General features: G+C 39.9%; 1 protein-coding gene across 1 annotated transcript in view; it reads right to left on the bottom strand.

Moving 5' to 3' along the window:
• The window catches only part of DNAH5 (dynein axonemal heavy chain 5), a 250,716-nt gene that overhangs the window by 130,663 nt on the left and 106,188 nt on the right, over positions 1-13,865 (bottom strand). Inside the window, exons 42-45 of the mRNA XM_068990531.1 lie at positions 6,834-6,980; positions 3,553-3,794; positions 940-1,116; positions 254-455 (exon numbers count right to left, since the gene is read on the bottom strand). Coding sequence (XP_068846632.1) covers positions 254-455; positions 940-1,116; positions 3,553-3,794; positions 6,834-6,980 — 768 coding nt within the window. The remainder of the gene's footprint in view (positions 1-253; positions 456-939; positions 1,117-3,552; positions 3,795-6,833; positions 6,981-13,865) is intronic.

The following is a 13,865-nucleotide window of genomic DNA, read 5'->3' as shown; positions in this document are numbered from 1 at the left end:
ACTGAATGACTTCACTTTCACTTTTCCTTTCATGCACTGGAGAAGGAAATGGCAACCCACTCCAGTGTTCTTGCCTGAAGAATCCCAGGGACAAGGGAGCCTGGTGGGCTGCCGCCTATGGGGTCGCACAGAGTCGGACACGACTGAAGCGACTTAGCAGCAGCAGGTAGAGAGCTAGAAGGTAAATATTAGACATTTGAAAAAAAAAAAAAAGGTCCCACATGTGATGGACGGATAGAAGCCCAGGACTCACCATCGGACCCAACGTAATAGTCAAACATGGAGTCGTCAGGCCCCGCGAGGGGTGGCAGGTCCAGGGCCAGCATCTCCCGGGAGCGCAGCCACTGCTCCACGCGGCGCCGGCCGTCCGGTTCCAGCACCGCCCCTACGCTCCACATCAGCGAGAAGACATACAGTCTTCCCAGGTGCTCCGCCGTGACCTCCCCACCTTGCTCCTGTGCACGCAAGAAACTTTCCTTTTAATTACTTCATTCTCAAACCAAGACTTGGCTTTGATATCTTAATGAAAATCTAAGTAAAGATCTAAAAGGGATAACAGCTTTCTCCCAGCCCTCCCCCCCCCCCAAAAAAAAAAAACGAGGAAAAGATAAATAAAACTGGAGAAAAAAAAAAAAACAAAACTGGAGAACAAATTCAGAACTGACGTCTCGGAATATCAAGCAAGTTTCTGAAATAAATTTAGAATCCTTTTAGATGACTGTGAACCTGCCACCAAGTGATCAATACAAACCGTGGCTTGCTTTGTTTAAAAAAAAATAGAAATGAACACACACACACACACAAAGCATTAATATGTGAAGTGCATGATTGAAACTTTCCCCTCCCCCTATGGTTCTAAGAATCAATTTCAAGTCTTGCACTCTGCAAAGTGTGGCTCAGCTCACAAGGGAGAAATTTCTAGAAAATTGAGGGATTTACCTTGGGAGGGATGAGGCCCTGGAGCATGTTGATGCTTTGCAGGACCACAAAGGCCTCCAGCATCTCCATCTGATGCTCTAAGTTCTGAATACTGAAGCGATACAGTTCTGGAAACGACTTGGTGTACAGCTGACGAAGAATTTCAGCTTCTTGAGGTGAACGTTTTTTAAGAAAACCCTGTTAGTGTTCAGATGAATGCATTCATTAAATTTATTGGCACACGAGAAAAATAATCCAGCTGAGGTGCAAAAGTTTTTTAATATCAATTAACAATAGTAATACCTAATGATTACATTGCACTTGTAACGTACCAGGCCTTGATATAAATTCTTTCATGTGTGACCTCATTTAATGTCAAAAAAATTCTATGAGATAGGGATGATTATTAACCTTCTACAGATGAGGAAACTAAGGCCCAAGGAGTTTAAGTAACGTGCCCAGGATCCCATAGCTTGTAGGCATCAAGGCCATCCCCAACCCAGGGATCAAATCCGCTGCATTGCAGGTGGATTCTTTACCAATGAGCCACCTGGGAAGTCCAAGTCATTTAGAAAAAAATGGTTCCAAAGTCTGATTCTAGCATCTGTAAGTTCAGCTACACTACACCTAAGCTCAGGTCTTGAAGTCCAGATAAAGGGAAAAGTCTTAGGCTCTTGGTTAAAATATGCTCAGAGAAAATGAGGAGACATATACATGGAAATAATTTAGAAAAAGAAAGAAGAATAAAAGATAAACAAAGGAAATCCATTCTCAGATTATTCAAAATGGGAGACAGATATATCACAGTTTTACTTCTTCTAATCTAATTAATAACCACTATAGAAAAAATATCAAAGAATACTTAGGAAAATGGAGAATTTAGTCATTTGGGAAAAGCAGTATTGGGAAATTGCATGTGATTCATAACAAAATATCATTTAACACACAACAAGATTTTCTTCAGATGAGGAAATTTCCCTTGGCATCAAGAAATCAGGTCATTCTCAGAGACTCTGAACAGAAGCAATAAAACGGAAATTCTCGGCTATCCATAATTTCATGAATTCAATATGATTGTACAATGACAAAACCAAACGTAGCACTTCAAGTTGATGGAGGCAGAAAATATCATACGCAGGGCCAAGTAATCAGCGTGACTCACAGAGGTTCATGGAGTCTCACGATCACAGCTTCTCCATTGTCAGCCCTCCAGTGACCCTCCCAGAGCTGCCCTGGCCTCCTCTAAACATTTCCAGCCAGAGATTTATGAGTCCTGCTTCTTGCTAACCATTTGTAAGCAAATTAGCATTAATATAAAGGTCTTATTCCCCTTCAACATGGACAGAATATAATATAGCAAACTGTAAATATTCATTAGCTAATAGTGTAAAAATATTTTCTAAAAGCCTTTGTAAATCTGAAGTATTTGGGAGAAAATCGCAAATTCATTTTTACTTGGAGTTTGCTGTATCCCTGGTCACCAAGCCTGAATCTACTGTGGTACTTTTTTTGTTTGTTTGTTTGTTTTCTTATTTCTATTTTTTTTTATTATTTTTTTTTTAAATTTTTATTTTTACTTTATTTTACTTTACAATACTGTATTGGTTTTGCCAACTGTGGTATTTTTAAAAAAACATTTAGAACACCTCTATCCCCAAAGATTCTAATTTGATAGATTGAGGTGTGACACAGTTATCTGTATTTTAAAGAAATGCCATTGGTGATTATTCTTGCAAAGCCAGAGTTGAGAATTCTTGTTCTAAATTTTCCTTGAAGGATGGATAATTTAATTGTGAAATCTGAAATTTTCACATATCCAACAGTGACATATCCAACTGTACATCAGAATCACTTTTCTTTATAATTCCCTAATTTAAAATATGTATTCATAAGTTTTTAATCAAAATTATCTCCAAAAAACTTATTCAAATGAAAATAATAATTTGACCGACAGTGTCAAAAAAGATTGTACTGATGGCTCATCTAATAATCATTCTGCCTTATGTTATGGCATTTATTTAGTCAAATATATAAGTATGCAAGGCATTCAATTATAATCTTACCATAATCAATATACTCTAACATATACTGGTAGTAATAAAATAATATACCTTATCAAGAATTAAACAGAGATTATCTGAAATATTATTTCCAGGTGCAAACTTAAAACTAACATTATTACTATTGAGTCTCATAAAAATTCTTTATATGCAATTTTAATAAATTGTCTCCTTCAAGTTAATATTCTAAGACGGTTGCTTAAATTTTCCTTATTCATTTACAGTGTTCTTGCCTGGAGAATCCCAGGGACGGGGGAGCCTGGTGAGCTGCCGTCTATGGGGTCACAGAGTCGGACACGATTGAAGTGACTTACCAGCAGCAGCAGCAGGATTATTGATTCACCTAGGCCTTGCAATGATTCCTCAACCCGAGCTGAAGAACCCTGAGCACTGAGGAAATCTTTAAGGGACAACCAGGGCTGATGGTCGCAAGAGCATTAAAGGGTCTCCCATAAACATCAGCATTAAAATGCAATTACACCGGAAGTCTGCGGGAAAATCAGTGCACACTCTAAAGGAATGCTCAAGGACCTATTTCCCTCTTTAATTATACCAAAAAAGATTCCAATCATACCTCAAGAATAGGGCTCCAATCAAGGACAGAAGAACTCATGAAAACCATCCCATTTCTTGAGACAGTAGCAGGCGAAGCGTTGTCAATATTATGAGGTTCAAAAACAATCTTGCAGTTTGGAGCCATGGGAATCCGATCACCATTGGCAAGGGTTAGTGTTTTGTTATCATCCAAAACGGAATTCAGATTTTCAATCCAGATGGCGTCTACTGGACCATCAAGAACTATCCAGATATGCTCCCCTAAAACATCCCACCGAGGGCAGTGGGGAAGAGCATACAGACACATATATGCATATATACATAACTATGCTTGAAGAAATATAACAATGTAATTTTCATTAATTTTTAAATAAAGCTTTGACCTAAATGATTATCTTATTTCTTTGCATAGGGGTTTTCCAGTTCTTTATGCAGCAGTTGTTTAAAGCACACAATCAAAACAAAAAGTCATTTGTTCCCTGAAAAGATATTCATTGAGCAACCTTCCCTGTATCAGCACTGATCCTGGGATAAGGTGATAAAAAAGACAACATCCTGCCCATCACAGAGGTTGCTTTCTAAGAGGTAGAGATGACAAAGCAATATGCAAAGAAATATGTAAGGAAAATTCAGCAGGATAAGAGGGTGGGGCGTTTCAGATAAGGTGGTCCATGAAATATTTCTGGAGCAGAACGACGTGATGAAGAGATGTAGAACTAGGGTTTTTCAGGCAGTGGCAATAGTAGTTGCAAAGGTCCTGAAGTGGGTACAAGCTAAGGGGATCATGCTCCAGGAACAGCAGGAAGTCAAACCTGGTTAGAAAGACGAGAAGGCAGAAAGGGATGTAAGTGACGTCAGAAAGACAGGCAGAGCTCCAAGAATCCATTCTGGTTTGCACAGGCTGAGTTTGAGATGTTCAGCAAGACAGCCCATAGAGCAGTTGAGTTGGGAATTCAAAGACCAGAGATTAAAATGTAGAGATCAGCTTAGAGATGGCATTGAGAGCCACGGACTGGGTAAGTTTTGTCCAGATCATAAGTGTACAGATAAGAAGTCTGAGAACAGAGGCACTTGAGCATTCAGACTTCTGGGTCTGAACCAGGGTCTCCTCTGCTGGTTCCTCCCTCTGGCTGACCTCTCAGTGAAGCAAAAGTAGAAGAAGGTGCCCATGATGTCAAGTGGTGGAAGAGTCTGAAGGAGTGATCAGCTGTGCCAGACACTGCCGAGAGCAGGGCTAGACCGAGAAGCGACAGCCTGTGTGTGACAAGGTGGAGGTCATGAGTGTCCCCAACAGAGCACTTTCTGAGGGACACTGGGCACAAAGACTAACAAACGTCAGGTCAGGAGATATTTGGAGGTAAAGACAGCAGCATCAGCAGAACACCCAACAGAAATGCCCTTGTAAATTTAGGCATTCGGTTTCACAGTTGCTCTTAATTTTTTAATCACTAGTTCTCTTTCACAAACCAGCACCATGACCAAGTCTGTAGTTCTAATTTTTATTTGTAATAACTGTGTGACTGAGCGACTGAACTGAACTGAACTGTGCAGTACTCTGAGTCAAATGAAATGCTTAGAAAATCCTAATTATGCTTATTCAACTAGCAGTTTAAGGAAAATGGTGATCTGATCGCCAGAGTCCCTGTGAAAGTAAAAGTGTATGTTGCCTCTTTTAAAAAGAGTTTTTTTAAAAAGAAAAAAAACACCTCTCTGAGCTCCTAGTCTCTGAGTTAACATTTGCTCACTGGATCTGTGTGACACAGGATTACTAGAATAAGTCAGAAACAAAAGCGTATTTAATTCCCATAAAACAGCAGCAGTTTCTAATACACTAGAAATGAAGCATTTTCTTTTCTCTTTCACCATTGGTGTTGGGTTGATCAGTCACATTCCCTCAAAGAGAAGATCTGTGGTGCCACCTTAACTGTTTCTCAACAGAACACTGTTTCCCAAGGCATGGACTCGTGAAGTGAACCCAAATGTCTCCGCCCTCCTCCTGTATCCTCCTGTGTCCCTGCAATTGCTTTCACGGTGCTTTCTCCTACTCATTCAGGAGTGAGAGGGGAACTGATCATCACCTCCTCCATCTGAACTTATATTCTGGGACCACTGTGCTCAGTTTGCAGGGTCCCTAAGTAAGAGAATATTCAGAGTGAACCACTGGCCTTTAAGGAATTGGTTTAAACTAAAGCCAAATACACATGTCATCTAAAGAGAATAATGTATGATCAAAAACTTTCTTTTTGATACAATCTTCTTTCCTAAGAAGCCCATTTCCACCTGTGATTTTATAGGAGAATCGGTTTTCTAAGATAGGCCATTCTGAGATGAGTACCATTTTTTAAATATTCAGTGAAAATAGTTATGGTGAAATCACTTGATTTAATACAATCAGTTTTCCTAACAGCTTTTGTTATTTCATTCTAAGATACCACAGGAATATTTTCCTTTTTTCAAAAGGAAAATAATTCCCTTTGTAACCAAAAAGAAAAGGGAGGAGGTGGGTACTTTAAATACATTAATCAATCATTTCTGTGTTTCAACATTCACAAATATCATAGTGATTTATGACTTCTTGGTCTTGGATAAGATATTATACAGAAAATACAGTTTTACTAATTTTATTTCTTTTTAATATTTATATATTTGGCTGCATCAGGGCTTAGTTGTGCCCACAAGCTTAATTTCCCTCCAGTTATGTGGGATTTTAGTTCCCCAACTAGGGATCAAACCCGTGTTTCCTGCATTGGAAGCTGGATTCTTAGCCACTGGACTACCAGGAAGTCCCCTACTAATTTTAAATAGCTACCAAGGCTTTTATTTAGAAGCACATGTCTAGTTCAGGGACTATTGTGGTCCAATGGCTAAAACTCCGTGCTTTCACCTCAGGGGATACAGGTTCAATCCTTGTTGGAAGAACTAAGATCTTGCATGCTGTGTGATGCTACCAAAAAAAAAAAATTATAAACTAATACTCTCTTTAGAGTCATGGATGTAGAAAACAAACTTATGGTTACCAGAGGTAAGGAGAAGAGGGACGCATTGGGAGACTGGGATTGCCATGCACCCTACTATATATAAAAGAGATAACTAACAAAGACCTGGTGTCTAGCACAGGGAACTCTACTCAATACTCTGTAATGACCTATATGGAAAACAATTTTAAAAAAAGAACTGATACATGTATATGTGTAACTGATTTGCTCTGCTGTATACCTGAAACTAACACAAAATTGTAAACCAGCTTTACACCAATAAAAATTTAAAAATAAAAGGTTACACTTGTAATTCATCTCCTACCTTTCTTAGCCCTCAGTGTTTTCCTCCAAAGAGTAGAAAATATCCCATCGGTCCAATCATTCGTCGCCACATCAAGCCGACCGAACATCTGTGGGGCTGTAATTGCTTTAGGATTCATCCTCATTTCCCGGTGTGGTTTTCCACAATCTATACCAAGTAAATCCAGATTTTAAACAACTCAAATGGAGAATGAACCATCATTAGGCAACACTGCACCAGTTTGCAGTGTACTATCTGTCAGCAGATATTCAAAACATGAAAAATAAGAAATTACATTGAAAATACATATCTTACTGTTATCATAATTATCCTCATTATATGTTATTGACTAAAGCACTTTTTTTATCATCTGGAAAAGGAAACTGCATGTTATCAAAGGGGGGAAAAATGATACCATGCTGGAATTGATGAAGGAATTAATGTAATCTAAGAGTCAGATGCAACTGAGCGACTTCACTTTCACTTTTCACTTTCATGCTTTGGAGAAGGAAATGGCAACCCACTCCAGTGTTCTTGCCTGGAGAATCCCAGGGACGGGGGAGCCTGGTGGGCTGCCGTCTATGGGGTCGCACAGAGTCAGACACGACTGAAGTGACTTAGCAGCAGCAGCAGAAGCGCTTCAAATGTCACAGCTCAAAATCTTTTGGTTTCTTGTCTACTAGGTTAAATCATAGGTCCCTGGTGGCTCAGATGGTAAAGAATCTGCCTACAATGCAGGAGACCTGGGTTCAATCCCTGGGTCAAGAAGATCCTCTGGATAAGGGAATGGCAACCCACTCCAGTATTCTTGCCTGAAGAATTCCATGGACAGAGGAGGATGGTGGGCTACAGTTGATGGGGTCACAAAGAGTCAGAAACAATTGAAGGACTAAGCATGCATGCACGCAGGTTAAATCTTATATCTGAAATTCATTTAGAAGATGCTTGATTCTCCTCATTAACAGCTTTCATTTGCTGAGATATGGTCTTGCTCATTTGGAAAAAATCAGCTAAGTTAATGTTACAAAAATCAAGAATTATTTTTCTGTGGTCAACTTCAAAAAAGGTATCCAAATCTCTCAAACTCTGAAACTATTCTCGAGTAAGATGAATTCTGTACGTATGAGACTATAGATAGTAAGTTAAAAAAAAATCAAAGACAAAGATTTATAGTATATTGTACATGGAAACTTAAAAAATGGTACAAGTGAACTTATTTAAAAGACAGAAATATACTCAGAGACATAAAAAACAAACTTATGGTTACCAAAGGAGAAGGGCAGGGAGGGATAAATTAAGAGTTCAGGATTAAAATATACACATATATTTATACATTTATATACTAGATAATCAACAAGGACCTACTGTATGGAACAAGGAAATACATTTAATATCCTTATCACTTCATGGCAAATAAGTGGGGAAACAGTGGACACAGTGGCTGACTTTATTTTCCTGGGCTCCAAAATCACTGCAGTTGGTGATTGCAGCCATGAAATTAAAAGACACTTGCTCCTTGGAAGGAAAGTTATGACCAACATAGATAGCATATTAAAAAGCACAGACATTACTTTGCCAACAAAGGTCCATCTAGTCAAGGCTATGGCTTTTCCATTAGTCATGTATGGTGTGAGAGTTGGACTATAAAGAAGGCTGAGCACCAAAGAATTAATGCTTTTGAACTGTGGTGTAGGAAAAGACTCTTGAGAGTCCCTTGGACTGCAAGGAGATCTAACCAGTCCATGCTTAAGGAGATCAGTCCTGGGTGTTCATTGGAGGGACTGATGTTGAAGCTGAAAACTCCAATACTTTGGCCACCTGATGAGAAGAGCTATCATTGGATAAGACCCTGATGCTGGGAGGGATTGAGGGCAGGAGGAGAAGGGGACGATAGAGGATGAAATGGTTGGATGGCATCACCGACTCGATGGACATGGGTTTGGGTGGACTCCAGGAGTTGGTGATGGACAGGGAGGCCTGGCGTGCTGTGGTTCATGGGGTCTCAAAGAGTCGGACACAACTGAGCGACTGAACTGAACTGAATAACCTATAATGGAGGAGAATCTAGAAAAGAATATATATACAATGGAATCACTTAGCTATACATCTGAAACTAATACAATATGTAAATCAACTATATTTCAATTAAAAAATTTTTAAGATTTAAAATGCAAAATCATAAAATAGAGGCTAAAATGTCACATTGTGCGAAAGATCGACAAACACAGGCACACAAGCATGGATACGCACACTGTAAAGGTGTTAAATTAAAACTTTTCTAGAAAATTAAATGATAATTCTCTTTTTCCAAAATCAGAAAAAGAATCAGGGTTAATTATTTGCAATATTTTACAGTGCTGAAGTTCAACTTTGGCACAATGCAGGTTTTTCAATAAATGATATCTGTAAGACTAGCAATACTTTTTTAAAAAAATCTAATCACACTTTACAAAAGGCCAGCAAACTCTTCAAATATCTGACAGTAGCATAGATGAAAACTGGACTTGGTCTGTTGCCCATATAAGAGAAACTATCACAAATCATTCCATTATGGTTGCAGGTAGAATTGTATCATTTTCATTTAGAATCCCATAATATTTTTATACGAGCACTCTAAGGAAAAAAAAAAATGCTTGACTTTTCAAATGTTTCTTAGTTAAACGAATTCCTCTTAATTCTTTTCACCTTCATGGACCCTGTCCCAGAGTAAGCCTTCTTTTCTTGCTGTCCTCTCCTTAGGTCCTCCTTATGGAGATCCCCAGACGGCCCCTCCTGTCCACAGTCTATGCTCTTCATGGCACACAAGGCTAATCACACCATCCCTCAGCTCAACGGCTTCCCATCACCCACAGGGTAAAATCTAAGAGTTCAGCTAAAGCTATAAAGCTTCTCATGCTGTGACCTTGCTTCAAATTTGAGTTCCTCTGGAAGCAAAGCCTGAGATAAAGACAGAGGAACTGGGAGTTTGAATTTTGGTGAAAGACAGTGAGACAGAAAAGGAGAGAAAGCCAATAAAGAGCTTGTTGGTGAGCTGGTCACAGACGGAGTGTCCCTCTAGGAGACAGGAGGAGATGGACATTTGCCTTCTACTCTTTCCGCCATATTGGTTGAGGGTATGGCTGCCTCAGGAGCATAACATCCCACCCAATCAGTTCTTCCAGGCTGAGCCAATTCCCAGGAACCGGAAAGGCATAAGGCTGACAAACTCGGAGATACCACTGGTGTTTGGGGGAGAAACTGTCCAACGGTTGTATCTGTAGCAGGGGAGGGTCAAAGGGAGGCGGCCCTGGGCACGAATAGCATCGGTTACCCCTCCGTGTCTCCCCTCGCCCACCCCCACCAACACAAATTACATCTTATCCATACCAGAGCACTTCCTGGTATATCAGGCTTTCACCAGTCCCTTCAGTCTACTCAGCGCCTTCATTCTGCTAAGAATACCTTTTATCCATCTGCTATTTAACCCTCAAACCTCAGATGAAGTAGCACCTGCTCTGTAAGCCTTTCTAGAATTCCTTAGAAAGATTTCTGATCTCCTTTGCCTCTGCTTACACCATAATTGTCCAAATCTTCCCCCATCCAATCTTCTATGCTGAGTTCTAATTATCTGTGTCACTTCACTTCACTGTAAACTCTTTTTCTCTCATGCCTGCTTGGTGTTAGTTCTAGAAAGTCTTGTAGGTCTTTGTAGAACTATTTAACTTTGGCTTCATCACCATTAGTGGTTGGGGCATAGACTTGGATTACTGTGTTGCTGAATGCCTTGCCTTGGAAACAAACTGAGATCATTGGGTTTTTGAGACTGCACCAAAGTATTGCAAACTAAAACCAAGAACAAGTCAATAAACAGCAAGTAGTCTAATAATTTATTCATTTTTGCAAAGACCTTCTCCAAAGCCAGTGATGCCATATTGAGTACATAGTTTAGACATATTATACATGGAGAAGGAAATGACAACCCACTCCAGTACTGTTGCCTGGAAAATTCCATGGACAGAGGAGCCTTGTAAGCTACAGTCCATGGAGTCACAAAGAGTCGAGCACGACTGACATAATATATCTATATCATTTAATATTTAGTACTCATTTTAAGACACCAGGGCTTCCCAGGTGGCTCAGTTGGTAAAGAATCTGCCCACAATGCAGGAGACCCAGGTTCAATCCAGGGGTCGGGAAGATCCCCTGAAGAAGGAAATGGCAACCCACTTCAGTACCCTTGTCTGAGAAATCCCATGGACAGAAGAGTCTGGTGGGCTACCCACTCTGGGAATGCAAGAATCAGACACAACTAAACCACCACCACCACCACTTATTTTGCTCAGGTATCTGTACCCAGCACATATGTAGTTTATTAACAGAAGGCAGCTTCATACCAACAAAAGTATTATTAAGCATAGTTTAAGAGAGGGAATACATCATTTTAATGCTATATAAAGATCCCCAAACAGAATTTTAATAGCACACATGAAAATCACATGACAAAGTCCTACAGGTGTGAAATCTCAGTTTTAGTGGAGGTAGGTGCTAGCTGAGAGTATAATCCTGTCTCAGTGTGAGGACCCTCACGTAGAGTCCTATTTTACAGAATTCACTTCATCCTATGGCTGAGGAAACAGACTAAATCCAACGTGTGCAGGACCTAGAACAAATATAGACCATCACTAGCAACCAATATCAGTGCACTGAGGCTCTATAAGCTGACCAGAAACCCAGCCAAGCAGCTTTTCCCTGTGGGACAATGCATGGTGCACCCTAACAGCCAAAGTTCTGTGAAATTTTGGAACTTAACTGCCATGCCCATTGTTGCTAATACTTTTAAGAAGAAAGTCATAAATGTTTAATAAGAACCAGAGAATACAAGGATAACTGTGAACAAGGCAATAGCCATTATGCTTAGATGACCTGGGTTAGGGGCTTAGATGTAAGGCTTAGGGACATCTGGAAATTAAGTGCACTGATTTCACTTCTCAAGAAAAATATCTGATTCGGGGCAGGAAATTAGTTTACAGTGAGGGTGGTTTTTCAACACATAGAATTTAAGAATCAGGTTTGGAATTATATTTATTGAGAGGTAGCATCTTATATTGGGGCTTCCCTGGTAGCTCAGCTGGTGAAAAATCTGCCTGCAATGTAGAAGACCCCAGTTTGATTCCTCGGTTGGGAAGATCTCCTGGAGAAGGGATAGGCTACCCACTCCAGTCTTCTTGGGCTTCCCTGGTGGCTCAGCTGGTAAAGAATCCACCTGCAATGCGGGAGACCTGGGTCTTATATGTCATATATTAAGCATCTTATATTAAGTCATAATTGTGAAATGGTATGGTATGCTGGGAAAATTCTGGGTTTTACCTTAATGGGCTCTGACCTTAACTTTGAGTCTCATTATTTACCATCTTTCTGACATGGAGTATTTCTGAAGTTGAATCTTGACTTTTTTGTCGAAAATGGAGATAACAGTAATCACATCTCAAGATCATTTTGAAAACTAAATGGCATAACATATGTAAAACATATAACACAGTCCGTGAAATCACTTTAAAAAAATGTTTGCATAATTCAGAAAATCCAAGATATAGAAACAATCTTCTGTCTGCCCAGGGATGAATGAATAAAGATGTGGCCTACAAATGCAATGGAATATTATTCATCCACAAAATACAAGAACATCCTGCCATTTGTGGAAACATGGATGGACTTTGAGGGTATCATACTAAATGAAATAATTCAGACACAGAAAGACAAATACTGTATGGTATCACATATATGGCATCTTAACTGTCAAGCTCAGCTTCCGCAGAAGCTCCAATACTTTGGCTACCTGATGCAAAGAGCTGACTCTTTGGAAAAGATGCTGATGCCGGGAAAGATTGGAGGCAGGAGGAGAAGGGGACAACAGAGGATGAGATGGTTGGATGGTATCACCTACTCAATGGACATGAGTTTGAGCAAGCTCTAGGAGATAGTGAAAGTGAAAGTCGCTCTGTCATGTCTGACTCTTTGCGACCCTACGGACTATACAGTCCATGGAATTCTCCAGGCCAGAATACTGGGGTGGGTAGCCTTTCCCTTCTCCAGGGGATTTTCCCAACCCAAGGATCGAATCCAGGTTTCCCACATTGCAGGCAGATTCTTTACCAGCTGAGCCACAGGGAAGCCCAAGAATACTGGAGTGGGTAGCCTATCCCTTCTCCAGCAGATCGTCCCAACCTAGGAATCGAACCAGGGTCTACTGCATTGCAGGCGGATTCTTTACCAACTGAGCTCTCAGGAAAGCCCAGAGATAGTGAAGGAGAGGGAAACCTGTGTAGTCCATGGGGTCGCAAAGAGCTGGACATGACTTAGTGACTGAACAACAGCAACAGAGAAATGGATTGTGGAACTGTAGTTACAAGGGATGGGGTGGGGCATGGAGAGATATTGGAAAGGGGTACAAAATTCTAGTTATAAAATTAGCAAGTTTGGCCACCTAATGTATCAGCATGGTGATTATAGCTAATAATACTGTATCATACAAATGTTTGAATATTTCTAAGAAACTATCAATAAATCTTAAATGCTGTCATCACAAAAAAAAATGGTTATTATATGATATGATGGAGGTGGTAACTCATGCTATGGTGACAATAATTTCGCAACATATATATGCATCAAATCAGCACACTGCACACCTTAAACTTATATATATGTCAAAATAATATCTGAATAAAGCTGGAAATGGGGGTTCCCTGGCAGCCCAGCAGTTAGGACTCTGTACTTCCACTGCAGGGGACACAGTTTGATCCCTGATTAGGAAACTAAGATCCCGCATGGCATGGAGCACAGTCAAATAAAACAAAATTTTTTTAATTTAAAATACAAGCTGGAAAAAAAATGTTTTTCTTCTCTGGTCTATTAATGTACTGTGTTATCTCTAAAATATATCCAATATTCAAAAAAGTTGAATATTGGATATATTCTTACATGCTGCTGCTGCTGCTGTTTAGTCGCTAAGTCGTGTCTGACTCTTTTGCAACCCCTTGCTATTCAACTCTAATATTGTGGCATGAATGCTCAGTC

The sequence above is a fragment of the Capricornis sumatraensis genome, chromosome 18, assembly GCF_032405125.1.
Source record: "Capricornis sumatraensis isolate serow.1 chromosome 18, serow.2, whole genome shotgun sequence".
Classification (NCBI taxonomy): Eukaryota; Metazoa; Chordata; class Mammalia; order Artiodactyla; family Bovidae; genus Capricornis; species Capricornis sumatraensis.
The sequence above is the reverse complement of the archived record's forward strand: the minus strand, read 5'-3'. Positions and strand labels throughout refer to the sequence as shown.